The 14949-nt window shown below is 35.1% G+C and overlaps 2 protein-coding genes across 2 annotated transcripts; both read left to right on the top strand.

Moving 5' to 3' along the window:
* Nucleotides 1–12448: 12448 nt before the first annotated feature.
* Nucleotides 12449–13063, top strand: LOC136773785 (uncharacterized). Its single transcript, XM_066727696.1, has one exon. It carries the CDS (start codon nucleotides 12449–12451, stop codon nucleotides 13061–13063), a length of 615 nt encoding a protein of 204 aa, XP_066583793.1.
* Nucleotides 13064–13328: 265 nt separating this feature from the next.
* On the top strand, nucleotides 13329–14000 carry LOC136773784 (uncharacterized). Its single transcript, XM_066727695.1, has one exon. The coding sequence runs from the start codon at nucleotides 13329–13331 to the stop codon at nucleotides 13998–14000; it is 672 nt and encodes a 223-aa protein (XP_066583792.1).
* Nucleotides 14001–14949: the final 949 nt, after the last annotated feature.

Below are 14949 nucleotides of genomic sequence, written 5' to 3'. Positions count from 1 at the left end.
AAAGATGATAGAATGAAAGAAATGTCAAAAGGAAATGTCAAAAATAGTAAGGTTAATGACGATCAAAATGAAAAGGTGAGAATAATATGAAAATAAATATTGTACACATAATTAAATAACGATGTTTAAATATTAAATGTTATGTTGTTTATATTCACATTAGATTCGGTGGATAAAGCAACAAGAAATAACGTATAGGTTATCTTAAGATGTAGTGAAGGTGGAGGATTTTAAGGATTTCAAGAGGTATAAAATTATAATGAAATATTTTTAATAAATACCAAATTTATTTAATTTTCGTTTTTACTTTTTTGTAAAATACTTCTTTCCTTCGCAGATCATGGACCATATAGTTAAACTGGAATAGTCGCAGCTTGAGAGTGCTTATACTATGTACGATAGATAAGACATTTGAAGTTCCAACAATGTACGTAATAAGTGTAGCATATGCCTAGCTGCTTGATAGATATCATTAGATTCAGACAAATGGAGGAAGCTGTGAAGGCGTGAACTTTCTACTGCTCGTGGACAGAAAGGATCAAACAAACATATCCAGATGAGTAATTTTTTAGTACAAAATAGATGTGAAATGCTATGAGGTAGATTCTTTGTGGTTTGTTTTTTATTATAGGTACTTATAATATTGGACAAATTTAAGAAACGACGTCATGAATGTGCAGCTTGGATTAATAAAATATATAAGTATCGATGGAAATTGACCAGTGGAATATAGGAATAGATTAGTCTGAAAATTGGTTTAAAAATTACAGAAAAAATGTCTCGCAATCTCAATATAAATTATAGGTAAGAGCACCAAAATACCTGCACTTTAACTAATAATAATAATCAATATATAGGTAAAAAAATACAAATAATATGTATTCTTAAATAGGTATTGTTAAAGCTAGAATGTTTGGTCATCACATATTTTTTCATCGATTGAAGACAGTTTGGGACTTACATACATTTTCTAATGTAATTATTTTTTATGAAAATGTCTTTGCCATGATTTTGAAGCTTAGGTCAACAGGACTGCATACCTCTGTTGATTAGGATATAAATCTAAATATGCCAATCGCAACTATCTTGCCTGAAGTTCTGGGCCACATATTTTGGTAAAAATGAAAAATATTTTAAGGAAGGATGAACGTCGAGGGTTATTATGAAGATAAGATGAATTTATTAATATCATTGCAAACTAATCTTTTTCAAATAGAATAAGTGACTAATTTGTTTCTATTTCAGGCTGTGAAATTGAGAGGACAATTTGTAGAGCATCAGATCCATTAGAAATTTATTCAATTTCACAACATGCTGAGGAACTTTGATCGCGTTTCAATCTATTATAGTATAATCGATTGAAATGGTTAAAGATATTACTACGACGAATAATAGTTAAAACCTAAAAAAAATGGTTAATTGGAGCATTGTTTTTGTAATTTCTAGTTTAATTAGCAGTATATAATCGCATTAAATCCTGTAATAGTAATGTTAGTAGATATTTCTGCATATATTATTTGTACGAAATATTTTTGAAATTACTGTATGCAATTATTGCCTTCTTCGTTTAATTTGGAGAGCGCGAGAAATATAATGATGAAATTATCGAATATTTACATTTTAGTTTATATAATATCGATGTTATTTGGATATTGAGATGAAATATATGAGAATTTTTAAAATGTGCAATGTATCCTACGAATATTTGAATTTCAAAGAGGTCTTAGTTATATTAACACTTTATGTAATAAAAATTAGCTCATATTTTTTAGTTGTAGGAAACTAATTATTAATGCTATTATTGGAAGTTTGGATAATTCCTTAATTAATAAAAATTATATTTTACAATTTAAACATCTTTTATTCTAAATAAAATTTGATATTAATGTCAACGCTTACAAATTATAATACATATATATTTCAAAAATATATTTTAATTATAAATAGAGCTCAAAATGACCTCCACCAACTGCATAACACATCTCTATTCGTTTACTGAAGCTGTTCAATACGTTTTGCAGGTGCTGAGGTGTTAATCTCTCGCATTCTCCAATTATTAAATCTCGTAGATCTTCCAGGCTTTCGATCTCCATTCCATTGTAGATCCTATTTTTGATATGCCCCCAGATCCCAAAGTCGAGAGGAGCAAGATCGGGCGATCTTGGGGGCCACTCAATAGGGCCGTATTTCCCAATCCACCTTCCAGGATATTTGGCATGCAAATACTCGACCACAAATCTTGCCGTGTGCGGTGGAGCCCCATCTTGCTGAAATACTATGCGTCCCTAAAACATGTACCAAGATTATTTTTCAAATTAACTTTCTATATATTTCATAATTGTTTTTAAAGATTATTGAAAAGTTACATTATCAGCAGCCACTCTTTGAACTCTTGACTGAACATCATTCATCAGCAGATTTAAATACTTTTCGGCATTTAAATTGCCGTCGATAAATATTGGCCCGATGACATTTTCTCCCCATATTCCCAACCAGACATTTAGCTTCTCCTGATATTGGGTGTGAGATTCTATGGATTCGCGTGGGTTATCTTTTGACCAAAATCGAGTATTTTGCTTATTTGGCGAGTGTGTTAAGACGAACGTCGATTCGTCGGTAAATAAAATATTATTTAGGAGAGCTCCATCATCATCTATTTTATCCATCATTATTTTGCAAAACTGTAGTCTTTTTTCATAGTCCACTTCTTTGAGTTGTTGGCAGGTGTTGATTTTATATGCATAAAATTTGGCTTTTTTCAATATTCCGTGGACCGTTGATTTTGAGATACCATGCTGCCTACTGATGTCCATCAGCGATTGTCTTGCGTTACTCTCGGCGCAAGTTATGACAGCTTCTTTAATATTTTGTTGTACAGCCCTATTTGGACGATTTTTTTTAATATGGCTTGCGTCTAAACATCCGGTAGCCTCGAATTTTTTTATCAGACGGAAAACCGAACTGGTAGAGGGGTGGGGGGAATCATTATATTCTCTTGTAAATAATTCTATAATTTTTTTTATAGAGTTACCGCTGTAGTACCATTTTACTATCTGTATTTTTTGTTTGGTATCCATTTTTAATTAAACTGAAACAATTAATACAACGTTCTGTAATATATCAAGTTAACCAGAAATTGTCTTAATCTTTAGATACTACATATTTTAAACAAACAAATTTGATACTCACATTGTATATTTAATCTTTAATTAGTCAAATTCTTCGGTATAGCCACTGCTAATTCGCTGGTTCAATTTCTTCAAAAGAGACGTTGCAGCAATTGTTTAAAACGTCTCTTTTGAAGAAATTGAACCAGCGAATTAGCAGTGGCTATACCGAAGAATTTGACTAATTAAAGATTAAATATACAATGTGAGTATCAAATTTGTTTGTTTAAAATATGTAGTATCTAAAGATTAAGACAATTTCTGGTTAACTTGATATATTACAGAACGTTGTATTAATTGTTTCAGTTTAATTAAAAATGGATACCAAACAAAAAATACAGATAGTAAAATGGTACTACAGCGGTAACTCTATAAAAAAAATTATAGAATTATTTACAAGAGAATATAATGATTCCCCCCACCCCTCTACCAGTTCGGTTTTCCGTCTGATAAAAAAATTCGAGGCTACCGGATGTTTAGACGCAAGCCATATTAAAAAAAATCGTCCAAATAGGGCTGTACAACAAAATATTAAAGAAGCTGTCATAACTTGCGCCGAGAGTAACGCAAGACAATCGCTGATGGACATCAGTAGGCAGCATGGTATCTCAAAATCAACGGTCCACGGAATATTGAAAAAAGCCAAATTTTATGCATATAAAATCAACACCTGCCAACAACTCAAAGAAGTGGACTATGAAAAAAGACTACAGTTTTGCAAAATAATGATGGATAAAATAGATGATGATGGAGCTCTCCTAAATAATATTTTATTTACCGACGAATCGACGTTCGTCTTAACACACTCGCCAAATAAGCAAAATACTCGATTTTGGTCAAAAGATAACCCACGCGAATCCATAGAATCTCACACCCAATATCAGGAGAAGCTAAATGTCTGGTTGGGAATATGGGGAGAAAATGTCATCGGGCCAATATTTATCGACGGCAATTTAAATGCCGAAAAGTATTTAAATCTGCTGATGAATGATGTTCAGTCAAGAGTTCAAAGAGTGGCTGCTGATAATGTAACTTTTCAATAATCTTTAAAAACAATTATGAAATATATAGAAAGTTAATTTGAAAAATAATCTTGGTACATGTTTTAGGGACGCATAGTATTTCAGCAAGATGGGGCTCCACCGCACACGGCAAGATTTGTGGTCGAGTATTTGCATGCCAAATATCCTGGAAGGTGGATTGGGAAATACGGCCCTATTGAGTGGCCCCCAAGATCGCCCGATCTTGCTCCTCTCGACTTTGGGATCTGGGGGCATATCAAAAATAGGATCTACAATGGAATGGAGATCGAAAGCCTGGAAGATCTACGAGATTTAATAATTGGAGAATGCGAGAGATTAACACCTCAGCACCTGCAAAACGTATTGAACAGCTTCAGTAAACGAATAGAGATGTGTTATGCAGTTGGTGGAGGTCATTTTGAGCTCTATTTATAATTAAAATATATTTTTGAAATATATATGTATTATAATTTGTAAGCGTTGACATTAATATCAAATTTTATTTAGAATAAAAGATGTTTAAATTGTAAAATATAATTTTTATTAATTAAGGAATTATCCAAACTTCCAATAATAGCATTAATAATTAGTTTCCTACAACTAAAAAATATGAGCTAATTTTTATTACATAAAGTGTTAATATAACTAAGACCTCTTTGAAATTCAAATATTCGTAGGATACATTGCACATTTTAAAAATTCTCATATATTTCATCTCAATATCCAAATAACATCGATATTATATAAACTAAAATGTAAATATTCGATAATTTCATCATTATATTTCTCGCGCTCTCCAAATTAAACGAAGAAGGCAATAATTGCATACAGTAATTTCAAAAATATTTCGTACAAATAATATATGCAGAAATATCTACTAACATTACTATTACAGGATTTAATGCGATTATATACTGCTAATTAAACTAGAAATTACAAAAACAATGCTCCAATTAACCATTTATTTTAGGTTTTAACTATTATTCGTCGTAGTAATATCTTTAACCATTTCAATCGATTATACTATAATAGATTGAAACGCGATCAAAGTTCCTCAGCATGTTGTGAAATTGAATAAATTTCTAATGGATCTGATGCTCTACAAATTGTCCTCTCAATTTCACAGCCTGAAATAGAAACAAATTAGTCACTTATTCTATTTGAAAAAGATTAGTTTGCAATGATATTAATAAATTCATCTTATCTTCATAATAACCCTCGACGTTCATCCTTCCTTAAAATATTTTTCATTTTTACCAAAATATGTGGCCCAGAACTTCAGGCAAGATAGTTGCGATTGGCATATTTAGATTTATATCCTAATCAACAGAGGTATGCAGTCCTGTTGACCTAAGCTTCAAAATCATGGCAAAGACATTTTCATAAAAAATAATTACATTAGAAAATGTATGTAAGTCCCAAACTGTCTTCAATCGATGAAAAAATATGTGATGACCAAACATTCTAGCTTTAACAATACCTATTTAAGAATACATATTATTTGTATTTTTTTACCTATATATTGATTATTATTATTAGTTAAAGTGCAGGTATTTTGGTGCTCTTACCTATAATTTATATTGAGATTGCGAGACATTTTTTCTGTAATTTTTAAACCAATTTTCAGACTAATCTATTCCTATATTCCACTGGTCAATTTCCATCGATACTTATATATTTTATTAATCCAAGCTGCACATTCATGACGTCGTTTCTTAAATTTGTCCAATATTATAAGTACCTATAATAAAAAACAAACCACAAAGAATCTACCTCATAGCATTTCACATCTATTTTGTACTAAAAAATTACTCATCTGGATATGTTTGTTTGATCCTTTCTGTCCACGAGCAGTAGAAAGTTCACGCCTTCACAGCTTCCTCCATTTGTCTGAATCTAATGATATCTATCAAGCAGCTAGGCATATGCTACACTTATTACGTACATTGTTGGAACTTCAAATGTCTTATCTATCGTACATAGTATAAGCACTCTCAAGCTGCGACTATTCCAGTTTAACTATATGGTCCATGATCTGCGAAGGAAAGAAGTATTTTACAAAAAAGTAAAAACGAAAATTAAATAAATTTGGTATTTATTAAAAATATTTCATTATAATTTTATACCTCTTGAAATCCTTAAAATCCTCCACCTTCACTACATCTTAAGATAACCTATACGTTATTTCTTGTTGCTTTATCCACCGAATCTAATGTGAATATAAACAACATAACATTTAATATTTAAACATCGTTATTTAATTATGTGTACAATATTTATTTTCATATTATTCTCACCTTTTCATTTTGATCGTCATTAACCTTACTATTTTTGACATTTCCTTTTGACATTTCTTTCATTCTATCATCTTTCTACTTGCGAAACACACGTGTGAAATTATTACACACCAAAATGGTGGCTCGTCTCAGTTATGTTATTACTGTGTTGGCGACAACTAATTTTAGGTTGGCACTACGCGAAACTGACCAATCAATGCTTTAGGATTCGATCAAACTGAGTGCTACAGTCAACTAACACGAATCTCCTATATGCCGCCGTTAGAAAAACGCCCTGTACACTTACAGCCACTAGTCATATCATATAATCTATAAAAAGAAATAAAGAATTCACAAAGACATTTGTTGCTTTGTTTAATAATGAAGCAAAGCAAAATAAATTTCACTTATCTGATGATTTCATGTGTCTGCTTTGCAGCGTTCAATCATGTTAGGTCCACCCTTTTTTGGCAAGTAGCACGTCAAGCCAGGAAATGATTAATTACATCCATCTGCTATAATTCCACCTATTTAAATAAAACATAAGGTAAGATCAACAAAGTAATAACTATAAATCATTATGACTAAGAATGGGAAGAGTTTATAACCCTGTTGACACTTAACAAATCTTAAAAGAAATAGTTAGTTTAATTTAATTATAATTCTTTTATCAGTCTACAATTCGAACAATGAACTATTATCTAATAATGACATTTAAATACTTACATATTTAACACCGATGTAAATGATAATTAGTATTTACAAAGCTTCCTTAGCTTTCTAACCCTCATATTACGTCCATCCTATAAACAGTAAACATTTCTCACACACACTTGCAAAACCAATTAGCAGTTACGACTGCTTCATTCAGATGGCGCTTCAGAGCCCTCTTGGAGCCCCTAGAAATTTCAGTATTGTTAACCCTAAGGAAAAAATTCCCAAACTCTTTTCGGAAAAATGTCGCCGACTCGCTAACTAAGCACCTTTAAATTGTGTTTACATTTTGGAACGATTCGATTTCCCAGAGTGTACTTATCGACGCCTTGCGAAAAATTATTTTTGGCCAGGTATGTTCAAAGACGTGAAGTCATACGTCAGCCATTGCAACGAATGCCAACGCTGCAAAGTAGAACAACAAGCTCCCGTCGGCTTCATGGGTCGCCGAATTGTTGAACAACCGTGGACTGTAATATCGGCAGATATTATGGGTGCACTGACGCCAAGTAAACAAGGGTTCTCGTATGTATTGGTCATTCAAGACCTTTACACGAAATGGATCGAGATCGCTCCACTTCGTAAAGCTACCGGCAAGAAAATTGCAGAAGCTATTGAAAACTTGGTGATACACAGATGGGGTACACCGAAAGTCTTAGTGACCGACAACGGTACTGAGTTTGTAAACAAAGATATAAACTCTTTGTTACAACTAACGGGTATGAGGCAAACAATAACACCTCCTTACCACCCTCAGGCAAACCCAACAGAAAGGGTTAATAGAAGCCTGAAAATGATGATACGGTCCTTTCTCGATTCTGATCATCGAGAGTGGGATCGTCATTTGAGTGCATTCCAATTTGCATTCAATACGGCCCACCACAATTCATTGTAAGCTACACCGGCTTTTGCGAATTTTGGGAGAGAACTAGAAGCAGCAAGGTCGATGAAGCGTGAATTGGAAGGCGATACCGAAATCTTTCCGCAGCCTACCGAACAGTGGCTAGCGAGAATGAAACGCTTAGAAACCTTAAGTTTAGTTTTCAAGCATGCTCTCGACGAAGCTCACGAACGACAGGCTAAGCCTTACAACTTACGCCGTCGCGAAAAGCAATACGAGGTTGGCGAATTAGTTCTAATTCGAAACCGACAGCTATCGAATGCAGCAAAGCATATATCGGCCGCGCTGAATAAACCATTCACCGGACCGTTCATGATTGCTAAAAAGTTATTGCAGACAGTGGTTGAACTGTCAGATCTGGCAGGCAAGATGGTTGGAAAAATGTCAACAGTTGACATCAAGCCTTACAAGCCAGAATTACCGCCAAAAGTAGACCCTTAACAAGGATAGAGCGAACTAGGTTCGAAAGTATCGGTTTCGGGTCGAAACCTCCGTTACGGAGGGGGGTATGTAACGAGGTCCTCTCGTTACGTATCAAGATACCGGATTTAATAAAGAAATTAAAGAAAAAGCTAACGATTAGTAGTGGTTATTTCAAACTCTACATTACCGACTCGGTGCATAGGTTTCCGAGTGGACAAGAAGTACCGTCTAGGAACATCTCTGTGGACCGTCAGAAGACCGGATGAAAAGACCGGCGCTCCAATTAAAAGTCCAAGCCGACCAAGCGAGCAAGGCAGGGCTGTGCCAAGTAACTTGGTGGCTTGAGACGAGGAGAAGTGAGCACAGGGACCCCTGCGAAAGGCGATCTCTCTAGTCCCCTGAGGAGGGGGAAATAAGAGAGTGAGTCGGGCCTGGGGCGTCGCGCGAGGCGGACATACACCACACCGGCTCAACGATGAGTGTGTCCGTGTGGGTGAGGTGAGCTTGCTCCCTACGCAACGAACACACTGTATGCTATCGATGAATAAGGGACCCAGCGTTGCCAAGTGTAGTATAATTATACTACCGTAGTATAATTTTCCTATAGCATAGTATCCTTAGGATACTACGCTATAGTTTCTGTTCACTGCGGGATCCTACGCTACAGTTTCTGTCCTTGCGGGATACTACGTTTTGGCCATTAATCTTGAGTTTTGACGAGGGGAAGTTAGAATCAGAGGGGCGAGTGGATTTTTAGGGAGTTTGTCCGTAGCTGTCAAATGGCGTGATTAACCCTCAATTTTATATCATCAACAAAAATAATATTTTCGGAAAACGATTGTGGAAAAGAAGGAAGGATTTTAATAAATAACAGAGAAGACAAAATATATCAGATGAGTATAAATTAATAAAAAAAATGAAAATTATTGTGAATTTTTAAGAAAATATACTTTGTGGTTATTTTATTTTTGTTACAGTTGAAATCCGGTTATGATGACTTTCAATTAAGGAAAAAAGTAATTATAGACTAATAAATGAAAAAGTATTAAAACATGAAGCACTTCTCTGTATGGCCCAGTCATTTCAATAATTGTGACTTAATGTTATAATAGTGAATGTGTAAGCGATTAGTGCATATACAACAAACTCTTATTGTAAATTTAATAATCTTGTATGACAATGTTTTCATTGCTATTATTTTAAATTAAAGCTAGTTTAATTAACATATTTTTATTTCATCCCTTTCTCAAAATTCTAAACACATGGTAATTACCTATTCTTGTAGTAGTCATATATTCGTTAAATTACATACAAAATTACAACTGTTTTATATTTGTAAAGCATAGCTGTTTGTTGCAATGATTTTTATTATTCAATGTGAGACAAATCGCATTTTGTTTAGGTAAATGTCTTATTTATCCGCCATATCCTTCCATATCTTATGCGACATTTATTTGGCTCCGTTGCACTATTTTCTTCCAGTCTATATCATATAACATTAATTTTTTAATCATTTATACATACACACAGATCTAATAATACTGCTGATCTGCAATTATTTTTGTAATTGTTGAAATGATTGTTAAACCATTATCTTGTTTAATTTGTAAAATGAACATTTGAATGATGCTATTAAAATTTGGCAACTTTTCTGCGAGATATGTTCTGATAATATTTGTGAAGATAAAGTTCTTTAAAAGGTATATGTATACTGCTGAGTTCATCTTGTTTTCAGCTTTAAATAGTTTTCCAACTACACGCATGGATATCTATTTTGAATATAGAATACATATTTCATTACATCTATTATGATATTGTTAAGATTGATAGAAAGATATCAATTCTTTGAAAATGATATATTATATATCTAGTAACTGGATTAATTAAGGTTTTAGAACAGATAAATTTCACAAACAAATAGGACTAACAAAATACGTATTATATATTGAGGAAGGATATCCAAATGTGAATTATTTGAAGCTAAAAGCAAGATAAATTCAGCAGTATCCTTAAATGTATTGGAGAACAACATCCTCTCAAATTTAAAGGGAAGATATCCTATGGAAGAGATGCCAAACATTATAAGTAAAATAATTCAAGTGTCCATTCTTCAACTTTAATAGAACAATGGTTTACCAATCATCTTGACATTTATAAGATTAATTAGTCAATAGAATAGCTATATCTAAGTGTATATAAAAATAGCAAAAAATTAATCGTATATTTTGAAAACTAAAAGAAAGAACTAACAAGGCAAATAAATGTTACATAAGATATGGAAGGATGTGGCGGATAAATAAGACATTTGCCTAAACAAAATGCGATTTGTCTCACATTGAATAATAAAAATCATTGCAACAAACAGCTATGCTTTACAAATATAAAACAGTTGTAATTTTGTATGTAATTTAACGAATATATGACTACTACAAGAATAGGTAATTACCATGTGTGTTTAGAATTTTGAGAAAGGGATGAAATAAAAATATGTTAATTAAACCAGCTTTAATTTAAAATAATAGCAATTAAAACATTGTCATACAAGATTATTAAATTTACAATAAGAGTTTGTTGTATATGCACTAATCGCTTACACATTCACTATTATAACATTAAGTCACAATTATTGAAATGACTTGGCCATACAGAGAAGTGCTTCCTGTTTTAATACTTTTTCATTTATTAGTCTATAATTACTTTTTTCCTTAATTGAAAGTCATCATAACCGGATTTCAACTGTAACAAAAATAAAATAACCACAAAGTATATTTTCTTAAAAATTCACAATAATTTTCATTTTTTTTATTAATTTATACTCATCTGATATATTTTGTCTTCTCTGTTATTTATTAAAATCCTTCCTTCTTTTCCACAATCGTTTTCCGAAAATATTATTTTTGTTGATGATATAAAATTGAGGGTTAATCGCGCCATTTAACAGCTACGTACAAACTCCCTAGAAATCCCCTCGCCCCTCTGATTCTAACTACACAACACCGCGACGCAAGATTAATGGCCAAAAAAAACACGTCCGAAAGCACTGAGAGCTTATTATACCTAAAACACTATACTTCGTTTCTTCTCTGTGAATCACACTTACTATACATTTTGCGTGGTATATTCAATTCTCGCCAACAAACTATACAGCGTAGTATCTTCCAACATGGCGGACTTGGCAACGCTGAAGGGGCCTGTGCAGGTATGGTAGGTTTCTGCCGCATGCCGGGTGCCGCCGCTAAGTCCATGGCAACGCGCATGGCACCGCGGACTTGGGCATTGCGGGGATGCACCACCCTGACAGTCCCCTATGAGAAAAGATATCGATAAAATGTTCTCGTCTCCTCACCTCCCCTCACATGTGTGAGTGAGTGGGTGGGAGAGTGTGTCTATTGTCGCGAGGCTCGGGCTAACTGTAAGGGACCCTCCCCTCTCTCCACGACCTAGCACATTAAGCAAACCAGGCTTCCGTACCTTCCTCTATGCACTACCAATCAGCCCATTGGAAAATGCATACGATTGGAATGGCGGGGTAAGACCCCTATGTTAACGCTGGGTTGTTGGTCACGCACATGACCAACTGGCGCCCTGAAAATACCGAATGTAAGGACGGCCGAAGATAATAGGAAGATAGCTATCACGATCAGCTCATCGTGGTAGAAGAACCCATTACAACAGGAACTCCATGATGACGCGGCTAATCGTCTTTCGTCGTTGCAAAATCTAGGCGAACCCGTACAGTACTCGGACACGTTGATTGTTTACACGATTGCCTCTAAACTGGATCCACGAACGCGATCGGACTGGGAGGAAAGGCATGCCAAGATAGGGTCACCAAATTGGTCGGATTTTTCTAGTTTTATGACGGAACAATGCTGTCTCATAAAATCCAGAAATTAATGCCAAGCATCGACAAATAATAATCATAAGCAAGGGGGGAAAACAAACATGAAGTCCATGGGTACCGTGGCGAGTCATGTAGCAACCACAAAACAATCGTGCGTCTGCTGCAAGGAAGCACACGCTATCCATGCATGCGAGCAATTTTCTAAGCTTCCGATAGCTGGGAGATTGAAACTGATCAGGGAGTCTAAAGGATGCTTTAATTGTTTGAGAACTGGGCATACAAGCAAACAGTATAAGGCGGGCAACTGCCGAAAATGTGGCAAGCATCATAACACGATGCTACATCTGGAAACGACGGATTTCGCAGACCAGTCACAAGGTCAGGCCAAAGGACAGTTCTTAATAGATCAACGCAAGCAGGAAGAATCGTCAGAGGCGGCGGTCATATCCTCAAAATGTTCGTATAAGAGGGGATCGCATGTTTTCTTGTCCACTGCAATTGTACACGCCGCTAGCTCGACAGGCGGCCAATTGGAGCGCAGACTGTTACTGGATAATGGATCCCAACCCAATTTTATTACGCAAACGACATGCGAGAGACTAAAACTGTGTGAAAACAACCAAGGTGCAAGTACCTGTGACGGGGATTGCAAGACTATCAACAGACATTCAATATCAGGCAGAGGTCAAGAAAAAATCCCGTACGGGGAGCATTGAGACAGCCATTGAATGCTTAATTATTCCGGAAATCACCGACGAGCTCCCAAGTATTCCAGTTGGAAACGATATGTTAAGGATACTCGATGACATCGTTCTGGCCGATCCAGAATTCTATGAGGCAAGGAGAGTGGATATATTACTTGGAGGAGCACTGTTTTGGGACATTATGTGCGTAGGACAAATTTGACTGCTGCACGGCCAGCCAATACTCCAAAAAACGAGATTAGGATGGATAGTAGTGGGTAGACTGGACCCTAGTACTATGATGCATCGCGAAGCCTTAAGAAGCCACGTCATAGTGGAAACTAAGATAGAATCGTACATTCGACGATACTGGGAATTAGAACAAGGAATTTTTGACGTAAAGGGAACTTGGTCTGAGCAGGAGCGTGCATGTGAGGAATTGTTCACTCGAACTACATACCGAAACAAAGAAGGTAGGCTTGTAGTTAGAATACCTGTGAGGGAGAATCTTGAGCAGCTGGGTAGCACATACGCGACAGCGGAAAAAAGATTCAGAGTCCTGAAATCAAGGTTCAAGAAGGACGCTACTCTAGATACACAATACACGGCGTTAATGACTGAGTACGAAGCTTTGGGCCATATGACATCTGTACGCAATCTCGACCCACAGATAGGATGTCAATATCATTACTTACCTCACCACGCAGTGAGAAGGGAAAGCAGCACTACGACCAAGTTAAGGGTCGTCTTTGATGCGTCGTGCAAATCGGATAGCGGGATATCGCTGAATGATGTGCAAATGGTCGGCCCTACAGTCCAGCAGGATTTAGTTACAATAATGTGCCGCTTTCGGAAGCACCAGTTTGTTATCACGGCTGATTTTGCCAAAATGTATCGCCAGATCCTAATCGCGGAGGATCAGCGACACTTACAGGGTATATTATGGGACAATGCAAACAAGGGAAATTGATACGTATGTCTTGAACACCGTTACATACGGAACCGCATCAGCATCATTTTTAGCGACACGATGTCTGAAGGAAATAGGAATACGGAGCACGTAAACATCACGAATCATCGAGGGTAATTCAGGAGGGTTTTTATATGGATGATCTGTTAACGGGAGCAAACACCAGACAAGAGGTGAACGAGATTGCCCAACAAGTCTCGGCACTGCTAAGCAGCTATGGGTTTGAACTAAGAAAATGGGTGACTAATTACCCTATGGTTTTGCCTCAGGTAGCGGATGTTTCAGAAAAACAATTGGGAATGGAAGACCATAAGGCATTAGGTATATATTGGATTGGCACGGTAAAATTACAAAGAAAAAATAAAATCTTATCTTTAAAAGCAGTCAACTCTTCAATCAAGGTGAATAACAATACTGAAGTAATTAATCCTACTTTAATTTTTCAGAGACTAACATTAAATATTGAATCCAAAAATGATATGAACCAATTTTTAACATATGAACTAGCACCTTATCCGCTTTCTTTATTTGATGAGAATGAAATGCGAAAAACAAGAAAATCGATTTTTTATTATAATTTTAATACGATCCCTGCGATTCCGGCTGATAATGTATATTATGTGATTGACGGTGGCTTTCTTCTTCACCGAGTATCGTGGCATATAAATGAAGTCGTAAATGCAATTTTACAACAATATGTCTCATACATATTAAAATATTATTCGCAAAATTGCTGTGTGGTCTTTGACGGATATGAGAAAACAGGAACAAAAACAGCTGAGCGATTACGTAGACAAATAACAAATCCAGGAACGGAATTAAATTTAGATTACAACACAAAAATAACATTTTCACAGGAAAAAGTTTTATCTAATAGCAAAAACAAAACAAATTTGATTAAATTATTATGCACAGAATTGAATAAAGTAGGCTGCCAAACAAAAGTAGC

The sequence above is a fragment of the Prorops nasuta genome, unplaced genomic scaffold (genome assembly GCF_024137725.1).
Source record: "Prorops nasuta isolate Cenicafe-Biocafe unplaced genomic scaffold, Cenicafe_Pnas_1.2 PNAS00005, whole genome shotgun sequence".
In the NCBI taxonomy this organism is placed as follows: domain Eukaryota; kingdom Metazoa; phylum Arthropoda; class Insecta; order Hymenoptera; family Bethylidae; genus Prorops; species Prorops nasuta.
Note: the sequence above shows the minus strand (reverse complement) of the source record. Positions and strands in the feature narration are given on the sequence as shown.